The 15,875-nt window shown below is 36.3% G+C and overlaps 1 protein-coding gene across 2 annotated transcripts in view; it reads right to left on the bottom strand.

The window, feature by feature from the left end:
- Positions 1-14,987, bottom strand: part of LOC133531214 (homeobox protein caupolican) — a 58,505-nt gene extending 43,518 nt beyond the window's left edge. Inside the window, exon 1 of one of the 2 annotated variants that reach the window (XM_061869434.1) lies at positions 14,261-14,987. Coding sequence is in view for 1 of the 2 variants with exons in the window: in XM_061869389.1 (XP_061725373.1) it covers positions 14,261-14,302 (42 nt within the window). In the remaining variant the exon portion in view is untranslated. The remainder of the gene's footprint in view (positions 1-14,260) is intronic. The other variant, XM_061869389.1, reaches the window with a different exon arrangement.
- Between the last annotated feature and the right edge of the window lie 888 nt (positions 14,988-15,875).

The following is a 15,875-nucleotide window of genomic DNA, read 5'->3' as shown; positions in this document are numbered from 1 at the left end:
AAAATATTACTATAACAAATTACTCAAAACTCTTTTTAGTTCATATACTATATATGTGTGTGTGTAGTATTACTATACCTAACTGTTACACAGACACGGCGGGAGACGTTGTTTTATAAGGTGTAGTGATTTGAATATATGTATTTTAATATTTAATCCTATTTGTAACAATGTGTATTCAAAACATGCATAACTTTACTTTTATTTATTATACTTTTTTTCTGTTTGTCATTCATCGTTATTAATTTTCTACTCATTTCCTCAAAGGTTAACTAGAAGAGATCCCATATAGCAATAAGTTCGCCTTGTTGTATTTAATTATCTGTGTAATGGTGTTTCTCGTGTTTTTTTTCTATGTACGATAAAGCATATATTTACATACATATTATTGCTGGTTATACAAAATATACTATTCCTGTTGTAGTGTTTTTGAATTTGGAACCCTTACTTACATAATAAAAGTTCAAAATAGATTTTGGAATATGTACAAAAATTTGTACTCAGGGTCTTAGGAGGTTAATTTTTGGGGTCAGGAATTACTGTATATTACATTATTTCATTTCTGTTTTGTAGTATGAATGAACTACAACGGTCCGCTTTACTGTAAAAAGCTTGTACTTACCTAACTATTAAATAAAAAAAATATCACTGAAATAATATGTTTAGTATGTTGTCCAAATTTCATGAAAGATGGCGATATTGCGGACGCAAACTAGGTAACGCTAGTTTTTAATAAAATATAAATAAACTGTCATGTGTCGAAATAAAGGATTGGTAACGTAGCAACTTGTTTAAAAATTATGTTAATAACATTCTAACATGTAAACGTAATGTGAATAATATAGTATGGTTAACCGATAGAGAAGCTTTAAGCCAATCCTTTTGTGCAATTTATAAAGATGCAGATTATGGAGGCAAGCAGTAAGGCGGTGAGTCGCGCAGCGACGAGGTGTGAACTAATGGTATGTAGGCACCTCATCCGTCGCGACGATGCGCCCACGTCGTAATTGTCCTACATGTGTACCTATTTTAAGTTCATACAATAAACTTCCACGACGGTGCCGTCTGATTAGGGGCGAGACTGACAGATCTGTGGTCGCGACGAGCCTCAATAGCTGTTTATTGTGTATTACAGCCGCCGAGCGTCGACTTCGGCAGTTCGTAATGTTTGTCAACCCGGGCGTATCTTACCCGCGCTTGATCATAAATAAGTAGACACGCACGGGATTAGCGGCTAGTAGATACATGTATAGTATATATATATATATATATATATTTTTTTTTTAAATGATTATTGGCACGTAAACATAGGAATATGGCCACGCCGCATACCTCCTCGGACGACCTCTGGCCAGCACATAGTTGTGTGTGCCGTACGCCGAGGCATAAATATACCGTCCCTTAGAATTCGCAGCATTCGCGTATGTAACTGCTAAACACGATCTTTTCGTTCCCGCATTTGAACGCGAAATATCTTATTATAAACGCAATGGCTTATGGCATCGCATGTCCGTCCTCATTGGCGCGATTCAAATTAATCCCTATTGTAAAGTGAAAAGATTCATATTATACTTATGTATTGTATGAATGTAAGGACTCTTAATATGGACGGTGTGTCGTACGAACACACGCGCGCTGAGCCGGTTGCGACGTCGGTGTGTGTAACACTATCTCAATCCGTTGCAGTAGAGGTACGTAACGAGAGACTACAAAATATTACTAACCGCGTGAACGGCACTCCCTTCATTTCGGAGAAATTAATTAAAGTTTCCGAGAAGCGAGGGTCTCATTCACCTAAGTATCTGATTAGGGAGAGCCGGTTGGGGCGCCGGTGCGATCTTAGGTGTCGGGTGTTCAGTGTCGCACTGCTCCTCCATCTTCGAAACAACAGCTACGTGTTATTATGTAATTCACTGAGCTCTCGGGGGTTTGTTTTACAACCGTGTCATTTGCAAGTGCTATAATACCGAACTTTTTTAAACGATTTGATTCTTAATGTAGGTATAAATAAATCGATGTGATAGACATTACTTTTTGGACGTAACTGCACGAAACGATTTACATTCTTATATTATATTATAGTATAGATGTACTTATATAGTAATTACACAAACTAAGTTAAACATGGCATTATTTACGCTGGTCGCTCGCGGAGCTCTAAGCCCATATCATATAACATTCTCTACAAAAGAAACTTGCACAACCTTTGACTCATTATAAAGAACAATAGCTCACCATACGAACGGTTACTTATTCATGGTACTTTATTAAAGTTGAAAAAAGAGCACCACCAATCGTTAAATTACGATTCGGAACAAAAAGGGGTCAGTTGAGAACCGACGGTCGACTGGGAACTGCAAAAATGACGAAGATTGTTCAGGGCTCATTATGAAGTTAAATGAACGGTGTTTGGTTTTGTTGCTGGTTACGTGTTCCGAGGCCGAGCACGCGTGTTGGGCCTAGGACGCGTCCAAATCCGAAAGGCCCTAACGATATACCAATCCCATAGTCATAATACTGACTTGCTGCCTTCCTGTTGACTGGATATGTGGCGGGGCACGGTCCCGGGCATAAATACTGAATAGCTCAACTCCAACTAGGTATAGGTACTTGACAAGCATTCAAAACATTAAGTATGTATTAGCTGTGTAGTCCAGGACACCAATATACCAAATTTTAATGCGACTGCGATGGCGACTACAGATGACCCAGATCCGATATGTTAAGTTTACGTGACTAGTCATTATATTCTAGGAAATAAGGTTTCTCGGCATAGTCGCGTGTAAAACAAAACCAAAATACAAATGCTCATTCTTGAGATTAACACTGTCTCCTATTTACATACATATCATTTTGATTGTAATATTTTTATTTTTTAAATATTTTGTACCTCTGTAGGAAATAAGTGAGTATTTTATGTACTTATAGTGTTTTATGAAATCAATCAAAACTTTTTGTTCGCATTCTGTGCTCGCCTTAATTCAGCTCAGCGCGCGGTGTAAAGTCGCTCACAAAATATTAATCTGGAACCCGACTCTCGGTAAGCAAGCCTGACGAGTCGTGTGACCCAAATAAAAACAACTTTGTCACCTTTTGTTCCAGCTTGTTTCGCAAATGAAAATACAGCCCAGCGGCGGGGAAGTCACATTTAGCATTTGAAAGCTTCGAGATAAATTAAATAGGCCGACTTAAGTAAGTAGACTGACGGATCGAATCAGCTTTAATGGAACATGTTGGCTGGCTAGTTTTAGACAGAATGTGAACTTCAGCACTAGCACAAAAGCGCTGACATCCCTTTTCTAGTTTTAGGTACTTATTTAGTGTCTGCCGTGATATATTATACATACTATGTACTCTATGACATCTTAATTACGTAAAGTAATATAATTTTATTAATAATTACTAGGAATACCTACTGTTGTACATGCATCGAGGTAGAGTAGCCAAAACGTACCTACGAGTACATTACCTATATGTTTGTATGTAAGTATTTAGATTTTCACTTAGTAGTGTTGAAAGAGGCGAGTTTTTTCAAGTCTCCCGTTGTCCACGAATGCTGCAAATGGTTCGAAATGTCGGGATGTATTTTAAATTCATTATACTCGATATAATCAGCTAAAATATTTTTATTTTCATTTTGTTTAATAAGATCTTATTTCATGCAGGTGTACTGAAAGACAAAAGTCTATAATGTTCTCACGGGAGTTATGGATTGTGAAAAAAAAGCTATAACTCATGGGAGTTGTAGCTTTTAAGGGTTTCGTAACTTTCGTAGTCACCTAGAAATCCTTATTAGTTTCGTTTCGCCATGTCCGTCTGTCGGTCCGTCCGCGGCTTTGCTCCGTGGTAATTAGTGCTAGAAAGCTGCAATTTGGCAGGAATACATAAATCATGCATGGCGACAGAACAGTAAAATATTATTTTTAAGGTACCTCCCATGTTTTTTTTATTCTCGCTTTAACCCCATGGCGTGGATAACGTTGGATAGGTCTTTCAAAACGAATAAGGGTTTGAAAAACCATTTTTTGATAAAGTTAATATTTTCGGAAAAAATCGCTCCCAAAGAAAAACTATGTGCCCCTCCCCCTCTAACTTTTGAACCATAGGTCCAAAAACTATGAATAAAATGGTGAAACAAAAGATTAATAAATACAAATGAAAACTATAGCCAACATGATCTGTCCAGCCGTTTTTGAGTTGCAAAACATCTACTCTTAGTAAAAAGACGTAAAAGCGCTGCGAAGGTACTCCCTTAGTCCTTCGCTTGTAATGTGCATGATACTTAATAATAATAGAATGGTAACTACGGAACCCCACACTGAGCCCGACATGCTAGTGGCCGATTTTTTTTTAATTGTGTCACTGATTCATACCAACCTAAAAGACCTATTCGCCCTCGGAACTCCCAACTGGCGCGAAGTGGCGCAGGATAGGGCAGAGTGGCGCTCTCTTGTGTCAGAAGCCAAGATCCTGTTTGGGTCACTGAGCCAGTGAAGTAGTAGTAGTCATTCATACCAACCAAGTAGGTATAGTATACATGAGTTTACTTTTATAGCACTGACTCTTATATTTAATTTGTTTAATTTAATAGCCGTTTATAATATTTTTACACATTTTTCAATCGTGGCTGAATGCTGGATAGTTAGCTAGATAGTAGTGCCTTCGATGCCTAACCAACTTGAGCCTTTAAAGCACTCCAGCCTGCAGCTGTCGTGCATCTAAATACCTCGTTTGCAAAATTTCACTTAAACCCTTCGTTGCACAATGTACTATCAATTTTCTTTTATATAGATTCTTGTAGCATGGTTATAAATTAGTTCGTGTGTTTGTTTTGATAATCGTGTGAAAGCACGGCATAAAGATATTTCTAACCAACTTTTAGGTGATGGATCTACACTATACCAAGTTTGCGTTTGTTTTGACCGGCGTTGGTAGTGCGTTTACTACACTTGCAACGTGACGTGACCATTAAGTACGCGCGTGAATGTATATCATAGCGACAACACGGTTATCATATTTAACTAAATCACACAATGTACGATTTATTTTTTAAATTAATGTACGATTAATAGCTACAACAAAATGGCTGCCGAATGGAAGCCATTTTGTTAACGGCGATACTACTTTTTCCAAAGGGGTGGCAGAATAATAGTCTTGCACGGTAAACGTATTATTCCGGCCTTTGCGAGCTAATATAAAGCAAGTTTTAAAAAGATTGTTTAAGGTCACCCCTCCACTAAAATGTTTATAATTTTGTTATTGAACTCACACCGATATGATTCTTTATTAACTAGGTATATACATACTACAACAAATAGCAGGTTATCAGCAAGTAGCGACATACAGTGATTATTTAACTTTAAATAAGCATTGCACTTTCAGTTAAACAAGAATCACTATCGTAGCGAACATAATTTTAAACATACGTAAAATGCCAATCATTTATATAAACTATATAGGTGTTATAATTATTCAGATGGAAGGAAAACATAGGACATAGGGGAGAGTCGGTTATATCGTACCAGTTCTTACTTAGAAGTGGATACCTACTTTGTTTATGGAGGCAGTTACAAAAGTTTGACTGTGCATATCTTGTTTCGTATCTTGGCTACACTTATTATGAAGATGTGCATTAACAAAGTCAAAATGCATTTTTTCGGAAAAACTGCCATCGATACGATTTAGCTAACGAGTTGGTTAGATCGTACCACCCATATTAAATTTCATCTATGAAGCGTTTTGCAAGTTGATTGTTTATTTTAGGTTTAGATAACGAATATTTATTACCAGAATCCGAAATCATACTTAAACGACTGAAAAAATACTTGGTCGTTTAAATTATCGTTTAAATTATAGGTATCTATGCGAGTAAGTACGATTTTTAAAGGTTTACAAGTTTGATACCATTACAACACACGTTACAAGTCACATCAAGTCTAACCAAAGTCATATTCTTTCTCTTTTTTGTTCGTTTAATTCCATTAGAGCATTGTTTGGTGTATATAAGCTATGATTACACTAACGTACACATTTGTGAAAATGATCAACCTTATGCAGCAGTAATTAACGTTTTGTCAACGAGTTTTTTGGCAAACCTGTATACTAGTAATAGACAGGTACTTGATATATAATCTAACCTGAGATAATCAGATGACATCTCATATTCCAATTAGAATTATTATTACAAGTCAAGCTTTAGATTAAACGATAGTGAGACATTCAGGAATCTACAACTACATACAGCAATAATGAGTAACTACCCACATATCTATTTAAGAAGGTGAAAACCAACCGCACCACAAAACTGTTGGGTATGAGGGGGGCTTTAAATTCTCAGTAGCCATAATCTGAAAAGATAAGTGTCTAAAAAATAATGTGTCCGAAATTACTTTTAAAAGTAAACTGAAATTAATATCACTCTATAAACAAAAGAATACTTAAGCATCCTTGAAACACCTAATGAACTTACCTTTTACATGTCTTGCCCTAGCTAGTAGTTTTATTTCTCATGCCTTACCCTTGCTAAGTTAACATGGATTTAGTTATGGATTAACGTTTAAAAAAAACACTTGTTTTATATTTTAGTATTTTATTTATACTTAGGGGTGAAAACCAGCGCTGTAAAAACTACTCTGTAACACAGCAAATGCTGAATCAATTCTTTTTGTCACACTATTGCTTGTTTATACAATATAGATAGACTTAAGAATTAGGTACGTATGTTAATTTAAGTGTTGCTGTTCTCCTATTAAACATATTTAATTATTTGTTTTATAGGCTTTGTATTCTTGTATGTTTGGCAAGAAATTATTATTATTCTTATTATTAAAATGGTACATATCTGCGAAGACATTCAAAGATATGTGTGCAGTTAAATAAACTAGGCTGTTTAATGGGAAAACTAGAGGTGATACGATTTAACCGGCTGTACGATATAGCCGACTCTCCCCTATATATTATTATCCGTACCTACTTACTTACTACAGTTACTACCTATATAAACTAGGTACATTCGTTTTAGGAAGCTTCTTCTAAAACGATAATCCTTACCTAGGTACTCATAAAAAAACTACATAAATTAAATTTATTTTCACGTTTCACATCCCATATTTACAATTGGGTGCCAAATATCGTAACAAAGAAAGGAAATAAAATTAAACGAATCGGTTCTGAAGCGATATTAACTCGATGAGACGTCTGAAGGGTGAGGTGAGAAGTAGGCAGTAGGTTTTGAGCGTACTTATATGGTAGTTTCATGATACATTTAATTGGGCGAGTAAACCGACGCTCGCGCATGCCCCTACCCAGAACGCGATTAAGCGTTTACTGCCCATTCTTATACTTAATTGCTCTTTAAAGAAAATTAAAACACGTCGAAGATCCTTGCATTGCTAGGGGTAGGTTTATTCCACGGAACGGATGTAGTAAAAATAACTTGCATATTGAATAAAATTGAAAATTCCTTATCGAAATGATCAAGTACCTAAAAGCTTAATAAAACTACCCTGCTTGATTTGTTCAATAAAATTCTGAGAACTTATATTGACATCTGTAATAAAATTATTTGAAACATAAGTATCAGTTTTAAATATGTAAAATAACTGGCATGTATTGTGATTGAGATTTATGAGTAAGTATTTCAGTTACTCGATTAGGGGCAAAATTTATGTAATTTAGCAAAGTATAAAATTGTTGAGTGTTACAGGGTCGCCTCGTCCGAATTACTCCAAAGCCAGGCCCGGAATGAACCGAGATGTTTTCACACATGCAAATATGTGTCCCAAATCGCCGGACTGGAATGTATCCCACGTCGTCAGTCCCCTGCGTCCAGAGCTATAGATTTATTTAGACACTTTTTATTATGTTATAATGACGCCCCTAACAGGGAATTGAGAAGTTAAAGATCAAGAAAATATTGTGTTGTCAGTAGTGGAGGCGAAAGCTCGGAAATAATGAGGATAATCCCCTTTGTTAAGGGAGTGCGTCCCTCACATGAGGCTTCTTATCAACAAGATAGTGAAAGTAGATCACGCACGCACTGCCCTGCTGCCGGGCATTATCTTTATTAACATTCGACTACTACTCACTTAGGATTTCACCGTTTTAATTATGACCCGAACTAAGTAATTGACAGATAAGTCTGACGAGTCCTATATTAATTCGACAGCCATGAAATTTAATAAACCGTTATCACAGAGCAAATACGGGTGAGCACCGGTTCTAATAATTTGCCAATAAATTAACCACTCAAAGATAATGTGGGAACGATTGGGGAATAATGAATTTATTGGATACCTACATAGTGGATATTCGCACGGGCAGCGCGGACGGCGCGCGCTTTGCATTTTTGCGCTCCATTCAGTGCCCCCGCTGCTTTGTATCGGCTAAGAGCTCGCAGGCATTCTCTGCCCGAGAATTAGGTACAATATTGTTGGCCGTACAACCTTGAGATGGAGCACGAAATACAACATATAAAATTGCTATCGTTTTAATCTTTTAGACCTCTCGCCATAAACATCTAGAAATATGTTTAAGACGCGAGGTTGTAAAAGTCATTGAGGCAGAACGTAACGAGTTCAACTATAGTAGGCAATTATTTATTTGTTCGACTTTAACTATAATAGGAAGTTATTTATATGTTGCTGGTTAATCTTTAGTTATCTTACCAGAAAAAAGTAAATACTCAATTTAAACTTAAATACTTAATTTACAACTAGATGCCATCTAAGACAAATAACAATACATGATGAAAAACTTAAAGGGAAACGTTAAAGCATCAAAATTGATTACTTCCACGTTTAAATATAGGTAATTAGTAATTTTTTTATGAATCATATTTACTATTTATTCCGTCCAAATTACACTTCAAAAGGTGGTCATTTCCGATTTAATAACGCATGTCAATAAAAGTCATGACCAAAAAACAACTTTGTGACTAAAACAAGACCCATTAAATTTATTAGATTTAAAAAGGTATTGTTTCATAAAATGAATATTGTTGTAGCGGTGAGTAATAATATTTAACTAGTAAAGCCAGCAGCAGAAGTAGCCAAAAGAGTAAGGTGTTCAAAATAACTTACGCACGCTCTTGGCCTCTTCCTGATAAAGTTGTAGGTATTCACTTAATTATGAACACCTTGCTCGCATAGCTATTTCTACTACGTGTACCTAAAAAATAAGTATTACAGTAGGAACAAGCTAAATAAATGAAACATAATATTTGGTTTACAGTACATATGGGGCTACTTTATAGCACTAGTGCGAGAAGTAGCATATTATGTTACTGTGTCGAACATTTAAAGGGCCATATGTACTGTAAAACGTTGTACGATACATGTGCGAATAGGTAATTCGCAACTCGTGTCGATTTAAAACACTCCCTTCGGTCGTGTTTTAATTTATCGCCACTCGTTTCGAATTTCCTATTTTTCGCACTTGTATCGTAATGTACTATTCTAAGATAACTTGTATTGCTGCCGAAAATACACAAACCACTTCCCCTTATTTACCTGTATTATTCCTATTCGGAACACGACAATACATCTATATCATAGAGAAATAAACAGAACCATATCAAATATATTATTATCTATACGTACTTTCGTAACTATTACGCCACTAGCATTTAATTTTATATTGTACTTAGTACCTAAATATAAAAAGGCTGCTAATAAAATCGATAACACGTCAAGTACAAATAATTAAAAGTGGTGTTCACCATTACATATTCAGATAAGTGCGTATAAGTATAAGTATACAAGTTATACTACTGTCCATAAACCTCTGTGCAAGACTGCAATTAAATTAGCGAGTAAACTTGTCCTTATCAATGAAGTTTCTAACATATCTGACTTCATTGCCAAACCCTTTAAATGAGATTTAACAATAAAGACAATATATATTTTTTTTCTTTATACTATATCGGTGGCAAACAAGCATACGGCCCGCCTGATGGTAAGCAGTATCCGTAGCCTATGTACGCCTGCAACTCCAGAGGAGTTACATGCGCGTTGCCGACCTTAACCCCCTCCCGCCCCTCGTTGAGCTCTGGCAACCTTACTCACCGGCAGGAACACAACACTATGAGTAGGGTCTAGTGTTATTTGGCTGCGATTTTCTGTAAGGTGGAGGTACTTCCCCAGTTGGGCTCTGCTCTAGATCTGTCAAATTTATCCCAAACATGAAAACTAAAGTTCAGTGTTTACAAGAGATTACATTTACTTGCTGGCCATTTAATTAAAGAAAAACTATTTTAAACAAAAATACATTCCATTTTTATCTTTGCAGTTTGATAGCTAATCTGTAGTCTCGATGCATCCATAAATTTATTCGTTAAAAGGAGGCTAAGTAATTAGTTTTAGTATATTCAAATAATTAAATACTGATCGAAAATGAAATAATTTAATGCTTAAAATTTAAGTTAAAGATAATAAGATAAAAAATATGTTTATTGCACAAAAATGGACACCGAAAAAGTATACAGGAGTTGGTGCATAACTAGATTGACAACAGAGTTTCCAGGAGTCCCCGCACTAGGCTAGGCCTGTGTCGCGGGAGACCAGAAGTACATTTAAATGTCATGCAAGTCAACGAAAAACTAAAATATATTTTTTATATTAAATATGTGATTCAGGTTTATACCTATGTTGATACATGCAATTTTCAGTATTAAACTATTTATGTTTATATAGTTAATAAGCATTTTCATCGTTTAAAACTGGGTTTACCTAAATACCGTGTTAGCTTAAAGAAAATTGCTTATTTACAGATACAGACTAAGCACCAAAAATATCTACACTGCTCTAATAGCTTACCTATCAAAACGATGCCACTATATGGAACAATTCGATTGTAACATATCCTTTTGGGCGCAAATTGTAGAGATATACATATATAGTTTGTGTCATCGACGATGACGCGCAAATTTGTCAAATCTAACCTTTAATAACATGAGATTACGAGTTGATATTGCAAAAACCAGGTTTTACGAAAATAGTAAAAATTCATTTTAAGTTTTTCCAATACACTTAATTTACTTTTTATGTAAAAATATATTTTAAAAATCGAAACTTTAAACAAAAAAAATTGATGTGCGTAATTGGCCTTTACTCCTTATTTTGGCCCCAGAAATGCATGGTTAAAATGTTTCGCGTTCCTTATGAGCACCGTGTATGGGTACGTCTAACAAAAATCATCTTCATATTTTGATACGGTCACGGTTTAGCGTGTAAACTAATATAGTTTTTCAACTCTTTCACCATGTAATGTCCAATGTAAAGAAAACGCTAAATGGCTCAACAGTTAAACACCGTGACTGTATGGGTAGGTACATGATATAATTTGTTCTAGACCCATAACAAATACTATGACATAAAATTATAGAAAATAACCACAATACGTCCCATGTGACATTTAAGATAAAGACAGTTTTATGTGTACCGCTCTACATAATGTACCTACTCGTACATACATTAGAGCAAAGTATGGCATAGATGTGTCAATTCATTTGTTTGTTCGAATGAACATCGACGAATAGCCACGTAGATTATGATCTATGCGTTTAGCCTACGGCCGGGAGGTACCGATAAGCGATAAATGTTCAAACTACCTATAAGTCTTATGATCAAGTACGACATTTATCCACTGTGATGTGGAGAGCTGCCAACGTGTAAGCGATGTGGGCGGGCTCAACAACTAAACAACGTTTCATTTCTTCAGTTAAAACTGTTCATGAATGTTTACCGATTAAAAAGTTTTTTATAAACAAAAACCTTACTTTGTTTTTTGTGTATTATGGAGGATACCATTAAGAAATTGATATAACTTATTATTATTATTAATATTCATTTCCATCTGTGAACCTTGCAGCATTTTATATAGGAAATAAATATTAACAAATATTTAATAAACCGAATTGAGAAATTAATTTTAAATATCCGGAAATAATTTGAAAAACCACTAGTTCTGACAATCGTACCTACCTTAGGTAATGATAAACACTTCATAAAAAAATTGAAAAGTAATCAAAATAAAAATCGTATTATTTAAGTTAAGTAGGTATAAATCACTACAAAAAATTTGGTCCAATATGAAGGCTGGCTTTGTTCTGCTTTTTTGTTTGTAAATATAAGAACTTTTTGCATTATACAGGTAGTATATACTTAATACATTTTGATACTGATTAAGAAACTATTTATCAATATTTTTAAACATAAACTTCCCTAGAGCAGGTGACTGGTTTCATGCGCTTTTGAGTAGGTTTTAGAATGTTACAGAATCATCGCTTTAGTGGCAGTTCAGTACAATTATTTATTTTGATATCATTTGGTGAATGCTACTACGAGTATATAAATATCGCTTTTAAATCTAGATACCTACAGTATTTTTTTTTCGAGTGTAACTTTAACCTACTTTACATACTTATAATGAAGTTAACAGTATGCATCTTTTTTGAAATCGAAACGGATTACATTATATCCTTTTAACCAACGTAGGAGAGTCGTTAGCAACAGTACCTATGGGTCAAAGTTGAGTCATCCAGCCGCAGATACGCTGTATCCGGATGGTGTACGTGTATCGCTATAACAGTGGCAATTACCCGATCGGTAATAACAAGTAAGTTGCGCACAGTGCCATCCATCACGCTGCCACTCGGCTTGTAGCGTTAATCGCGTACATTGTATTGTCGTAATTGTTTATCAACGTGAAAATTCACAATCGTTTGTTCTTGTTCGAAACGCGTGAGTCAATTGTTTTATATTGAATTTTCCCGTAACTTGTATGTAGCGATTATACCCAGTATAGTTTTTAAATGATAGCGTGTGGTCACTTGATGTGCCTATGCCAGTTTAAAAATATGATACATAATTTATATAAATGTAACATAACATATGCATGACTAAATGTAAGTACATAAATACAATAATGAATAATAGTATGCCTAATGTTTAAAAATATCTAAAGCAAATTATTTACAATACAATTTATGTTACAATACAATATATTTTGAGGTATTTTATACATAAAGGGTTCAAATCAAAGAACTTAATCTCAATGGTCATGAAATTGTTATAGTTATTACGAAAGGTTAAGAAAAGTTCTGAGCGCTTATTTAAACATTTCCACTTAATGAAAACGGACACCTTCTAATTTAAAAATTCTTATAATTTTATAACGATTTTTGTGGAAAGTCTTCGATGAAATCTGTCGCGGGCCATCTGGCGCGGAGGGCCGGGTTGATAGTTTAATTGCTTCCTACGACAGCTTGACAACACCGATGTTTAAAGATCGTTTACAGTTATGAATTTTACAGGATTTAATAATAGAAGATAATTGCTATATCAAAACCAATCTAAATCAGCATTTATAGACTATAATAATTTTTAACTAGAATGCAGTTTGCCACTTTAAAATTTATGAAAGCTTATGATTTCTGCATAAGCGCAAAAGACGGTGTTTATAATAATTTCATCTATGATTGTATAAATATCTAAGTAAAATTAAAGTATGTATTTTAGATATATTTAAAAGTAAAAGCCAATAGGAACGTGATAGTGATAAGATGGCTCTCCTCAGAATCCAATAGCTATTATTCTCCTTGGTTACTAATTGGATGTTTCTATGATACTAATTAAGGCAAGCAGCGTAAAAACAACTTGTTTGACAATGATGGATACTGAAGAAAATTTGTTACGTTATAAGTACGTGCTTGATTATTAAAATAATACTGTTTTGGAAGTGAACAATTGAAAGCGGTATAATTTATACCAGGCACAGCGTGAGCTCTGCCGGAGTTTTGCCTTGGAATTACAAATGTTTATTTGAATGGGTGTCGAGTTGAAAACTTTTATATTTTGATATGAAATGTTTGTGTTTATTTAGTGAACCAGTCACACGGTCCTGTCTAATAACGGAAACTTCTACTATTTCCGTTTTACAGGTGGTTTTACGTAGACAACTTGAGTGTTGCGAATTCGAACAGATAAAGAAATCTTCGTGTAACGTCACGTCTCTTCAAACATTGGAACGAATGAACTAAGATTTTTTATTTGCATGGATGAAATGAACAGTCGAGATTGTAATAATACATTATAACTTGAGTAACTATGTCAGCATACCACAACACAGGCTGTTTATTATTAGACAGATTTAACTAAGATCGCTCAGCAAAGAGTTGAATCAAAACTTTTCAGTGATAAATAACTTTTGGAAACTACTTTGTATAAAGTTGTCAAATCTGTGTAAAACTTTGAGTAAATACCTGATTGGGCGGAGATCCTCGGAAGGCGAATTGGGACGTCATTTTTCACTGTAATTTTACGAGTTTGAACAATAAAAAAAAATCCACGTATTTTCCGCGTCACTGTCCGTACACTTCACTGTGTCATGTCTTGCGGATTCAGCCGGCGCATCCGGCGGTGCAGGCTGGCCGGGCGGCCGGGCGCCGGATCGATGCGTCGGGAGCGGAGCGGACCGCGTGGTGCACGGCGCGTGGTGGCGCGCGCGGCGGCAGTGGGTAATGCGGTAGCTGCCCGCCAGGTGATAGTAATTGGCGCCGCGGTCTCGCTCTGCCGTCAACCGTCCCGCTCGGCGCGCACACGCACACTGCTGCCTGTGTGCGTGCACCTCACCGCTCCTTCTTTTCACGCTGGCGTCGCCGTTTGACCCCGCGCGCTGACGACGCTCTCGATTTTTGCGGTGCGGTGGGTGGCGCCCGCGGCGGGGCGGCCCCCACTTCGGCCCCGGAGGTGGGGGTAGATGCACTCCTTTTTTAAAGCTTCTCTTTCTTTTCTCGTATTTTCTGTTAGTATTGGTAAGAAGCGGTCTCTTTTATTTTATTTTATACATATTTATTGTGATAATTAACAGTGACGATGCGCACAACGAGCTAGTCGGTCGAAGCGTCGACTTAATGATAGCTTTGCATTTGATTAAAGGTAACCACGACATTTGTAATTTTTTTTCGATTGTAGAGGGGAGCGGAGGCACGGGTGCGTGGATGTGGACGCATATCCCTGTCCATGAAAGCGAGCCAATTTAATCTTGCCATACCCGAAGTTACATGGGTACTTATAAACAATTATCTCTTCCGTGTGATGGTCAATAAATCTGTTTTTAAGCGCTACAATCGCTGGGGACCACGCAACGCTGCTGTCTTATTAAATAGGTAGGCACTTAACTACGCAGGTACCTGTGAATTAGACCTAAGTAATTATAAATGAATATGAAGACATCGAATTCTTCTCGTGATTTGATGGCTAATGAATATGTGATATGGTAGAAGAAATCAACAAGACAAGGCTGACTACCTACATTGTAGAGCTCTAGTTCATTGACGCTTCGACTCACTATAAGCCGCGGCTTTGTCTAATAGAGACGCAATTCTACATCGTAACGAAGCCCACACACTATAGTATCAACTTAGAAGCCATCTTCAGATGAAAGAGCGTAATTAAATAATAAATAAAACTCGGGAAGTATGTAAATAAAGATAATATTTACGTCATACTGTGATGCTCTGCCATTGAGCGCACTCGAACAAGCGTCGGTCAATCTATGACACCGCAGATTAACGAAATAAAAAGCGCAACGTTCCCAATCGATCTGTTCCCCTCTTCTTTCTTATCGCGCGAATATTTCACACTGCACGCATACCGACCGAAAAAACTCGCACACATATAAAATATTCAAACGGTATAACATAAAATAAATTATCTTAGGTGAGTATGAGAGTGTTTGCGTGGCCCCCTCCCCTGGGCGGGTCGGCGGCGACCAATTGGGCCCGGCGTCGCGCGCCGGTCGGCGCGCACTCGCGCCGCGGCCGCTGTGCCGGACGCACGCGCTGCCACATTTAATCACCAACAGCCTATTTACTA

This window comes from Cydia pomonella, chromosome 1 (genome assembly GCF_033807575.1).
Source record: "Cydia pomonella isolate Wapato2018A chromosome 1, ilCydPomo1, whole genome shotgun sequence".
NCBI lineage: Eukaryota > Metazoa > Arthropoda > Insecta > Lepidoptera > Tortricidae > Cydia > Cydia pomonella.
Note: the sequence above shows the minus strand (reverse complement) of the source record. Positions and strands in the feature narration are given on the sequence as shown.